Raw genomic sequence first — 12,273 nt, 5'->3', positions numbered from 1 at the left:
TTCCTGGCAGCTTTGTTTCCCACATTCAATTTTCATGGAATTGCCAAGGAAAACTGATTGCAGCGTTTGTTAAAAACACTTTGACTGTGTACATACATTATTTCCACAAAGCTGTCAATCTCACTTAACCAACTTTTGAGAATCTAAAGGAAAAATAGGTTTCAGTGAATTTCGTTCACAAGCGAACTTTTACAGCTAAGATCAACCGTCCTCAAAACGTAATGTCACTGTTTTGACGTTTTAAAGTACGCGTTTGTGGCCGCCAATCACAGTTGTTTTCTTCTTAGAAATCCCTTTCAGACGCTTATTCTGCTAGTATTGGCCTGAGTAAACACAACCGCCAGCAAGTGGTCACTAACGTCCGCTATAGGGGCGAATCTTTGGTGGAATTTACGAGAAATTTACACAATTTACACACACACATATATACTTATATAAGTGTATATGTATGCATATGTTTATATGTATATGTATATATACAATTACGTGTATGTATATAATATATATATATATATATATATATATATATATATATATATATATATATATATATATATATATATATAAATAATTGTATTAAATGTGTATAAGGCTATTCAGCCTATAAATGACAGCTATCACATGTAGTAAGGGTTATTAAGAGTGTATGTAAATGCAACGTTGACTGGTCTGGTATAAAAGTTGATGAGACAAAAGTGTAACGCCCACTTAACATCTGTTGTTACTATAGCATGATATCTACCGAGCTATTCGCGACCTACCAAAAATTAGGATGCTATCTACCACACAACCCAATTAAGGTCTATGGCAATTGCTTCCTCAAACTATATGCAAAACTATTTGATCACCCAGGGGCTAGTATTAAACACGTTGAAACAGTGACTCACCGTGTTTAGTACTAGCCCCTGAGGGGTCAAATGTAGAAAATGGATGGTAGATATCATACTCTAGTAGCACCTAATATGGACGAAAAAGAGATGTGAATGGAGTGTTATATGGGTGATATTTCTGTGAATGGAGTGTTATATGGGTGATATTTACGGGAGTTGGTGTTGATTGCTGATATTACAGAGAAACTGTTCAGACTGATAAGAGCTTGTAAGCACATGTAAAAGGAAAACGTTACAAATGTTCATAAGCAATAGGGTAATGAGGGTTAACGGAAGATAGCGGACTCGTTATTGTTTTGCGTTGATATTAGAAGAATGGAAGTAGCCAGTTCCTTATTAAAGCTGTTAATTGTAAAGAAAAATCTTGTTGTCAATAATTTTACTTCGAAAATTCTCATTCATCATTTTTCTGCTAGGTTTACCAATGTAATTCAACTTTTAAGTCTGTGGGTCGTACGAGAATTTTCTTAAGTTCCCCAAGTAAGAATGTGAAAATGTCCGTTTTCTCTACATTCCTACCTTTAGTTTGGTACATTTTCTCAACTCTTGTAGCGGTAACTACATTCACCTCTTCGACCTTACTTTCTTTGCCTATGGAATTCGACATAAATCACTTCCGTAAAATATAACATTACTCTTTATCCTCCTCCTTTCAGCGACAACTTACGATTTGGAATCCAATTCGCCCGCCAGTTCGTCGATGCTCCCGAGAAAGAACGCCACAAGAAATTTAAACGGAAACGAAACTTGATGAACCTTCATAATAATGAAGCTGGAAGGGAGGTAAGTGCTTTACAATGATGTAAGCATTGTCTTTCAGGCTTGCCCTTTTAGTCTTTTATATATATATATATATATATATATATATATATATATATATATATATATATATATATATATATATATATATATATATATATATACATATGCAAATAAAACTGGGTAGGCTGAATAACACTTGGAAATTTAATGCACATTAAATATATATATATATATATATATATATATATATATATATATATATATATATATATATATATTATATAAATGAAAATAATAAACTGGGTAGGCTGAATAAGACTTGAAATTACATATGAATGCATATATGTATATGTATGTATATATATACATATATACTGGTATATATATATATATATATATATATATATATATATATATATATATATATATATATATATATATATACATATATATGCAAATAAAAAAATTGGTAGGCTGAATACGACTTGGAAATTTAATATGAAGGAATATTTAAATAAATAAATAAATAATACATTTATATACATATATATATATATATATATATATATATATGTGTGTGTGTGTGTGTGTATATAGATATGATTCTCGCATGAAAATAAAGGGAGATACGAAGACTTTCGACTTCTATTTTATAGCCATCTTTAGGATCTAGCACTCTGGTAGGCCCGAGTTCGAGTCTCCGGCCGGCCGACGAAGAATTAGAGGAATTTATTTCTGGTGACAAATTAATTTCTCGCTATAATGTGGTTCGGATTCCACAATTAGCTGTAGGTCCCGTTGCTAGGTAACCAACTGGTTCTTAGCCACGTAAAATAAGTCTAATCCTTCGGGCCAGCCCTCTCTAGGAGAGGTGTTAATCAGCTCAGTGGTCTGGTTTAACTATATATATATATATATATATATATATATATATATATATATATATATATATATTTTTTTTTTTTTTTTTTTTTTTTTTGTATAAAAGTCGAAAGTCTTGGATGTGAGGATCTAGTTCTTCTTCGACCACGGGACCACTGTGGGAATACAAGAGTTTGTGTGCGTGTGTATATATATGTATATTGTTCCTGAAAAGTGTATTGAAGTATCTTGGTAATTAACCACCGGGCATTTTCCCACAGGCCGTGGCTCGTCTCATGAAGATGCAGTGTCGATGTCACGGTGTGTCTGGCTCATGCGAAGTGAAGACCTGCTGGCGCTCCATCCCCACCTTTTCTGCCGTTGGAGATTACCTCAAGCTGAAGTACCACAGCGCAGTACAGGTAATGGAGGGACTCCATGATAATTTGCAGGTAATAGGATTCCATTACAATTTGTAGGTAATAAAGTGATTCTATATTAAACCCTAGGAAACGGAACGGTTCTATGATAACCATTGGGTGAAGAGTTGGATTCTGTCTGATTCTAAGAGGGATTCAAAGGTAATCCATAGGTAACACAGAGATTTCCTATGTTCCATGCATCACTGAGGGATTCTGCGGTAATTTATGACGTGAAAAGACTATGATACTTACTTAGAAAAGAGGATTCCGTCACAATTCACAGAAAATAAATATTCCATGACAAAGCATAAAAAAATAGAGGTATTTCATTTTTCATACGCAATGAAAGGATTCAATGATAATCCATAGGAAAAAATGGAAATCCTCTGTTGTCAATTGGTATTTTAGGGATTCTATGATAATCCATTGATAATGAAAGGCCCCCACAATAATCAATATGTAAAAATTGGCTTCGATGATAATAACGATTCCACAGTGAACTTCAGGTTATCAATTGATTTCATAATGCAGCTTATAAATTTAGAAGCATGCTTTCTCAAAACTTGTTTCTTAATATGCTTGACCATACGACTTTTCAAAGCAAGTTCATTGGTATATAAACACTCGTATAGTATAAATGCTTGAATACTGGACTCACGAGGCAAATTTTCCTTCCAGTTGAAGCGCAAGAAGCGAAGGAGTTCCTCACGCCGAAGGGAGCCTCCCCGCAGAAGGCGACGAAAGCGCCGCAGCCGTCGAAACCGCCGCTTCCCGGCAGGGAAGGATGACTTGGTCCACATCCACAAGTCACCCAACTACTGCGTGCAGGACAAGAAGAAGGGGATCCTGGGCACTCATGGTCGCTACTGCAACAAGACGTCCAATGGGGCCGACTCCTGCAAACTGCTCTGTTGCGGCCGAGGATACAATACTAAGGTTAGTGGTGCAGGATGGACCTGATTCTTTATATTTATGAGATTTTGGCACTGGAGCACTTTTGGCCATTCACGCTTAAGGCAGCGAAAAGAGGGAGCTGGAGTGGTTGGATAGCAACTCAAAGAGATCCAGAAAACAGAGAAAAAAGTACAAAGATCTAAAGGTGGAACTGTGAGGGAACCCGACTCTTGGACAGCAAGAGTGAAGAAAGGGAGCAGGAATGTGGGTAAAGTGAAAGGCTAAAAAGTGGGGGAAGCTAGGAGCCAAAGGGACCCTGCAACCCCCTTTTAGTATTTCCTACAGTACACCACGTGAGGTGCACTGACGGAACTACCCTCCTACGGGGGATGTAGGATGGAGAAACGAAGATAAACATATTGTGAGACATGCATACATCATGTATATTCATCATATATGTAGACTATTTACTAACTATATCATAAGTGTTTTCCATTTCATAATCAATTAAACCTAGGAGAGATGTATCTTGGTTTCAATTGCATTACTTTGTTTCTTAATAATCTACTTACATTGATACCTTAAGTTTTAGGCATTATTACACTGCAAGTATTGAACTATTTAGTTTATGTAGTGAATTCACCTCTATACATAAAAAATGTTTTCTTTGGCCATAAGTGGATTTGACCGTAATTTACGTCTCTTCACAGGTGGAGACGTACGTCGACAGATGTCACTGCAAGTTCGTCTGGTGCTGTTACGTCAAATGCAAGACCTGCGTGACTAATGTGGACGTGTACACCTGCAAATAAAACTCGATTTGGCTTCAGGTTTCCCTAAGTCTTGGGTTAATGGCATGGGAGTGAAAGGAATGTCTGAGGAACTAAACAGTCTTCGCTGTTCGATCGAAGTGTCTCCGGTATGCTGCGAAAGAAATCTATGAGGTGGTCTACTTACTGAGACAGAAACAGTCCCTCAACATGGCTAAATTTCTCAAAACTTGACAATTATTGAGCGCCCAAATCTGGAGGTTTATACTTTGAAAAGGAACAGTGCTAAGCTTGGACCTGCATTCGAACTTTGCAAAAGGGGTTCTGAGAGTAAAACCATCAGATCAGAACAGAACGTTATCCCGTGTTGATAGATTAACAATGAAGTAAGAGACATTGCTAATCAAAGGTGGAAAAGACATGATAACCACGATTTAGCAGTGCAAATGATGCTTTGGCTGCTAAGTGGAAACATTGTGTTGTCTCATAAACCCCTAACAGCATGTAAGATGGAGATGAAGTGTTGTGTTGTAAAACCTTGACAGCATGCGAAGAAGTGATTTCCTTTCTGGTAAACAGATTTAAGGCAGCAAGCGTCGCCATATCTCTGAAATGCTGAACTTTAGATTAAAATGCTTTCTTCTTCTGTTGGTCATGTTTTCAAAGAACTCGTTAATATGTAAGCATTAGCATGTATCGTTTCAATTCTATGTTTTAACGATGTATGATGTTGATAGATATGTGTGTACCCTACGCAGGCAGCCTCACGACTCTTTAGGAAAAACCTCAGTTGCTTGAAGTTGACTGAGAGAATGAAAGCCCTATTTCTACTTCTTCTTCTTTTCTCTTCTTCTTCTTCTCCCTCTGAGAAGCAAAGAGAAAATCAACATGCCAACTAATGTAACAGACTCGTCCCATAAAGTTTCACCTGGTGATCAAAATGTTTCGTCCAAAATAACAAAGATACTCTCCTCAGAATGAAGTGGAACCTTTACTCCTGACTTTTATATTTCCTTCAGAAAGATGACAAATGGTCAGAAAACAATTTCTTTTTTTAATGAAAACTTTGAAGCTTATCAGCAGAATTAAGTGCATAATAATCACGTTCAATTATATTCTTTCTATCATTATTTATAAAGATATTTTTAAAATATCATGGGAAGTCTGTTCTAAGAAAAAAATTTTCGTTTTAATCCTATCTCACTTTTTTGCATTTGAGATAGAAAGATATTTATTTCCAAGGCAATAAAGGTTAAATGCCCTACTTAAATTATAACACGTCCAAACACCTATTCTCTAATATTCTGAAAAAAAAAACTACAATGGCAATAATCTTGCACTGATTCTAAACATACATTCAAACCAACCCATTCTTGTATGTCACAAGAATTTTCCGTTTTATTTTTATGATGATTCATTGCAAATGATATACTGCAATAATGATATAGTAACAGATGCTGTTTAGATGTATATTAAGTCTGATATAATGTAATTGGATCAAAGGAATACCTCATATTTATGGTATATCGGCCACAGGCTCCCGGAGCTATGGCTGTGTTTGTATATACTGAAGTATATTACTTTTCCGCTTATACATTAAAAAAAAAAGTAAAACAGATTGCAACTTTAATAATGAAGTGTTATCACTTACTCTCATCTCCAGACCCGACTCATTCTAGTCTCTTGGGAGGAATATTCGTCCCCTCCCCAACCCAACCCCAATCATCCACCCCCTCCTTCTCCCCTCCCCACCCTCAAATTCCCAAACCTGGCATCATGGCTACAATTCAAATACTGACTTTCCCCAACCGACGAACATAAGCAGGCTCCCAAAAATGACTTTGCCGTCACTCCCTTTGAACTAGAAGAGTCACTCTGTTATCAAGCAGCCATTTTTGCCTGGCCAGCCGACAGCAAAGAGGAATTCCGCCAATCAGCAGAGATTTATGAAAAGGCTCCGTCTCTCCTTCCTGTCCCTGCCCGAGCATCTCTGTCTGTAGCGTAGGCAAAAAAAGATTTCTTGGCGTCAATACGACTGACAAAATAAAATATCAGATGGTTTCTATTTTTGTCTCTCTCTCTTTTTTTTCATACGTTGATGCTTTGGATTGATGAATGAGACAGCAAGATGTCTTGTGTGATACCACAGACAGTTAAGTGAAAGCTTTATCCTTTTTCTAGGCCCTGGGAGGTTGGCTGACAAAATTGAATATGTAATGCTGTGCTCGATATTTACAAAAGTGGTGATGAACTAATTGATTACGAATAGTTTCTCTGAATATGCGATTATTTTGTACCTACTTTTCATAATGAGGAAAAGACACTAAGTCATTCACTGCACGCATTTTTTTTTTTTTTTTTTGCTGTAGAGAGAAATGTATAAGGGGAATCTGCAAAAATTCATAAAATTTCACCCTTCTTCTAATAAAATTTAAAAGCAACTGATAAAACCTCTAGTACTGAAATGACAACATATTTTTGGGATTCAGATATGAAATCTGAAGCCACTTCAAACTGCTGGAAGCAAAAATTACCCTGACCTGCAATCAGGCTTTTCTTGAAGAGCAATTTAAAGATGCTGAATTTTTTGTAACTCTTTTCTTCGTACCGAGAACTGTGGGTCCGTATTATTATTTCTGAAGTCAAGGTCAGGTCAGGTCTGATGATAATGTAAATATACAGTTGAACCCAAAAGATACTTCATCTTTTCATTATTATTTTTTTTTTATTTGGACCCACGTTCACTCATTGTCAGCGTATTCCTTTAATCTGCTGCCATCAAATTTATACAATAAGATCTTTTGCCAAATTCCTTCATTTCATCCAGAGCTGGATTCTATTTCTACGCCGTCTTGAGCATCAGAAGAAACTCCCCAAGTTCCGTATTCAGTTTCTACATCTGATCAACTTCCGTTTCGATGCGGAAACGACGAACTGGGTGTTTGTTCACTTCGGCGGAATTCTGTTTCTCATTTTCTTTTCGTGTACATAGCTGTATGATAACGCGCATTCAAAACAATGGTGTAGAAATTCCTATTTGATTAGTGCTGAATCTGTTTCAGTGAGTAGGGTCGGTAGGGTCCAGACTCTTTGCACACAGTTGCTTGCTAAAGTCCCTCTCGTGTTTTTCTTCTTTTTTTCCACAAGGAAGGCCAACTCGCTCTCGAAGTGTCATTCGAAAGAAAAAAAAACACTGTCGAGCGTATTGATCACAGTGAATTCAAGGGCGGAAATGAATTTCTTCAACTGTTTGGTGCAAACTGTCAAAACTTCGTCCTGCGTTGAACTGGGAGAACTCTGTGAGTTTGTATAGTGCCATATTTCTTATCTGAGGAACATAGTTTGGCTGTACTCTAGTTTTCAAGAGAATTACCTTGTTGTTTAAGTAAGTTTTTTCAATCTTTCAAACGATTCAGACAGAAGTTTTACCCTGTCCTGATTGCAATACTTGTTGTTCTGTACTTGCAAAAAAGGGCTTTGTAAAAAGTCAACAAATTCTAAAATCATTATTATTCAGCTTGGGAAACCATTGTTTCTTCAGACTTTCGTGTCATTTAGATTTATTTCTATACCGACAATGTATTCTTAATCTGGAAATATCACCAAAAAATTGGATGCATCTCAATTCTGTTGAATAAACAGTCCTCCCAGTTCAACTCAAGACATATGTAGCTATACCAGTTAGTGTTCCATATATATATACAGTAAATAAATATATATATATACAGAGATGCTACAGTCACGTCTTCTGGGTATGTCACCAGCAGCTGAAAGAAACTGTTTTGCTATCATTCAAAATATACTGTGGATGAGAGAACTTTATTTGCTTGGATTTCATTCTGTTACCTTAAAAGAATGGAAATGCTGAGAACTTACACTTGCTGAAATAGCTATGCTTTCTTATTTTTATTTAGTTATTTCTTGGAGTAAATGGGTAGCTAGGTGGGAAGACACTAAAGGGATAAAAAACTGGAAGCCGAGGTAATGCTGCATAGATCCTTCAGTACGCAGTACAGAGTACTACCAGATATTTGCGACGTTCATGTCACTTGTGATTGAGAAAGTGGTCTGGTTAAACTGTTTATTAATAATAAATGAGATGCCGTGAATAAATGCCAAAATAACATTAAATCTACGGCAAGTGTCTCTCTGTGATAAGGATGGCTGGCTATTATGTGATTCAACAGTTTTTTATCAAATTTGACATAAGTAGCACTGTTTTGAAGACTCTGACTTGTCCCTGTGTCATCCTTTACGAGGGTCCAAGAATTACCTTTTAACACTATCTCCCGAGGGAAGTTTGTGACTATTTGTGTGGACCTTCTGAGATCCATCAATGAAGAGTATAAGTCATTCTAAAAGATTAAGTTCTTATCATCATAAGACCGAATAGGCATAAACCACTGTATATCATTGCTTCCTCTTTGGAAAGAATTTCATAGTTCATCTGATGAAGTGTACTATTCCCTTGGCATTCCATCAGCTACATAAATGAATATGCTGGGACCTTCTCAATCAATTTAACCAACATATCATACGTAACCTACTCTCCTCACTTGGTAAGTTTGCAATTAGCAATAAGTCAACATATTCCAGTCTGTGGCCGAGGATTTCAAACAGCCATATGACATGGGTGTTTCTCTGGTCATACAAATACACGCTTTGGTCCCTCGGCAATCATTCTGTCAGTTATATCACGTTCTTTGGTCCGTTGGCAATGTTTTTCAGCCATATGATTGCATGCTGTAGACCCTTGGCAATCATTCTGTCAGTCATATTACATGCTTTAGCTCACTGGCGGTAATTCTGTCAGCCACATGATTACATGCTTTGGACCTTCGGCAATCATTCTGTCACCCATATGACTGCATGCTCTGGTCCCTTGAGTATCATTCTATCAGTCATATGACACGCTTTGATCCACTGGCAATAATCTGTCAGCCATATGATTACATGCTCCAGTCTTTTGGCAGTCATTCTATTAGTCATATGATATGCTTTGGTCCCTTGGCAATCATTCTATCAACCATACTACAGGCTTTGGTCTGTTGGTCATAACTCTGTCAGCCCAGTGATTACATGCTTTGGTCACTTGGCAATCGTTCTTCACCTATATGATTACATGCTCTGGTCCTCTGACAATTATTCTATTCGCCTTTCAACATGCTTTGGTCCCTTGGCAATCATTCTATCTAACATATTACATGCTTCGGTCTGTTGGCAATAATTTTGTCAGCCACATGATTAAAAGCTTTGGTCCCTTGCCAGTCATTCAGTCAGTGATATATTTACATGCTTTGGTCTCTTGGCAGTCATTCTATTAGCTATGACTGTAAGCTACTGACCCTTGGCAATCAATCTGTCAGACATGCTATTCCATGTTCTCATCCATTAGCGGCATTTTTACAGCCATACTCGGCTTCCTGAGCATTCATTCTGTCAGCCACAGGTAGGCATACCCATCAGAATTGACTGAACATATTGCACCAGATATATACAAAAGCAATATACCCACCAGGTTCTGCTCCCACTTGAAAGAAAATCAGAATAAGCAAAGAGAAAATAATATACATTAACTTATTGATGTTCTCAATTAGCTTAGATGATGAGGGAGGCGTGTAATGATAGGTTACACATATACACAGAAAACCCACACACACCCAACACACACACAGGAGCAGCGTCCAGTGGATAGAGAAAGCTATAACATTACTCTTATATTGACTCAGCTCTTCCACAAGATAAAAAAAAAACAAAAAAACATATAAGAATGAGTAACGTATTCCCCAGTGCGCCCTCGGTTCTCATCTGTAGATATATTTTATTTAAGGCAAAGAGATTTACGATCGCGCAAATTAGCCCTTGTTCAAACGCTCTATTCTATCGCCCCAGATCAGATGTATAATATGTCCGCGTCCTTGAAGCTTGTCCAGATCCAACCCAAGGAGAGGCGAGAGGTGCACTGCGGAAATCAGCCCACTCACTCACCAGCTGGGTTTGTTTTCTAGTTTTCTCTGCGAGTCTTCTTATTTCGCCGTCATTATCTTTTACGAATTTTTCATACCTTTCATTTCATGATCATCATTTTCTTTCACGTTTTCTTTGACATATTAAGATCACCGTGCGATTAGTTTTTTTTTTTGTATTTATCGAGACTAACTCTCTACTATTCGACGACACTTAAGATATTTGTCCACTGAATAAGTCGTAAGAACCAACATTCGCTTTACTCTATATATTTTCCACAGATTTTATTTCTGATATTCACTGTACTCATTATATTTAGAGAAAAATGAAATCCGGTTGTTCTGATGTTTCAAGTTACTTCAGTACTCCTCTAGAAACTAGAACTCAAGCTCTCCTTGTCCTAGGTAACATTTAAAGATTTGTATTGTGGCAATAAAATAGCCCTTATATGTCTCCTTGTTTCAATACCTTTTCATTATTATTATTATTATTATTATTATTATTATTTATTATTATTATTATTATTATTATTAACAAACATTCCGTTACAGTCAAGCATCGAAAAACGAGAAAAAACATGACTATGAAAATAGAAAATACATAGGAAAAATATGCAAAAACAAGATTATATCTTATATAAAATATAAACATTTAGAAAAACAATGGCACGGTGCATTTGGGCTTAAAAGCACAATGACAGCTATCCTTAAACTTAGCTGCATCAACAACTATTAACTGCCTGGTGTTTCAGTGACACCAAAACAAATCTTAAAACTTATTAACATCAGCATCACCAATTCTGTCAAGTGTTTCAAACCAAAATGAAATATTAGAGCTTGACATGTGTTCATGTCAGTGCCATTTTGAGGTGAAAATATCAAATCCTCATAAATAATGGTCTCTCAGAATGCGAGATCATTCATTTACAAACTGCGAGATCATTCTTGAAGCAAACTGACAGACTGCAAGGTAATTCTTGAAAAGCACTGAAAAAATGTGAGATAATTCTTGAAAAGCACTGACAAAATGTGAGATAATTTTTGAAAAGCACTGACAGAATGTGAGATAATTCTTGAAAAGCACTGACAGAATGTGAGATAATTCCTGAAAAGCACTGACAGAATGTGAGATAAGTCTTGAAAAGCACTGACAGAATGTGAGATAATTCTTGAAAAGCCCTGACAGAATGTGAGATAATTCTTGAAAAGCACTGACAGAATGTGAGATAATTCTAGAAACGCATTTACAAAATGTGAGATCATTAACGAAATGCATTTAAAGAATGCAAGATAATTCTTGAATCGCATTTATAAAATACGAGATCGTTAATGAAACGCATTTACAGAATGCAAGATAATTCTTGAAACGCATTTACAAAATGCGAGATCGTTAATGAAACGCATTTACAGAATGCAAGATAATCCTTGACACGCATTTGCAGAATGCGAGATAATCCTTGAAACGCATTTGCAGAATGCGAGGTAGTTCTTGAAACGCAATTAAAGAAAGTGAGATCATTAATGAAACACACTTACAGATGACAGTTCATAAATAAAACGCATTTACAGAATGCGGGATAATGCTTGAAGCGCATTTAAAGAATGAGACACACTTCTCGAAAAACATTTACAGAAAGCGAGATAATTCTTGAAACGCAATTACAAAATGAGATCATTAATGAAATGCATTTAAAGAATGTGAGATAAT

General features: G+C 36.3%; 2 protein-coding genes across 3 annotated transcripts in view; one reads left to right on the top strand and one right to left on the bottom strand.

The window, feature by feature from the left end:
- Positions 1-11,017, top strand: part of LOC136834755 (protein Wnt-16-like) — a 344,423-nt gene extending 333,406 nt beyond the window's left edge. The window contains exons 4-7 of one of the 2 annotated variants that reach the window (XM_067097361.1): positions 1,547-1,673; positions 2,795-2,965; positions 3,614-3,871; positions 4,540-11,017. In XM_067097361.1, coding sequence (XP_066953462.1) covers positions 1,547-1,673; positions 2,795-2,965; positions 3,614-3,871; positions 4,540-4,641 — 658 coding nt within the window. In that variant the 3' untranslated portion in view covers positions 4,642-11,017. The remainder of the gene's footprint in view (positions 1-1,546; positions 1,674-2,794; positions 2,966-3,613; positions 3,872-4,539) is intronic. The other variant, XM_067097362.1, reaches the window with a different exon arrangement.
- LOC136834756 (uncharacterized) overlaps positions 1-12,273 on the bottom strand; it is a 350,563-nt gene that overhangs the window by 308,088 nt on the left and 30,202 nt on the right. The window lies entirely within an intron of this gene.

Source organism: Macrobrachium rosenbergii, chromosome 54, assembly GCF_040412425.1.
Source record: "Macrobrachium rosenbergii isolate ZJJX-2024 chromosome 54, ASM4041242v1, whole genome shotgun sequence".
In the NCBI taxonomy this organism is placed as follows: domain Eukaryota; kingdom Metazoa; phylum Arthropoda; class Malacostraca; order Decapoda; family Palaemonidae; genus Macrobrachium; species Macrobrachium rosenbergii.
Note: the sequence above shows the minus strand (reverse complement) of the source record. Positions and strands in the feature narration are given on the sequence as shown.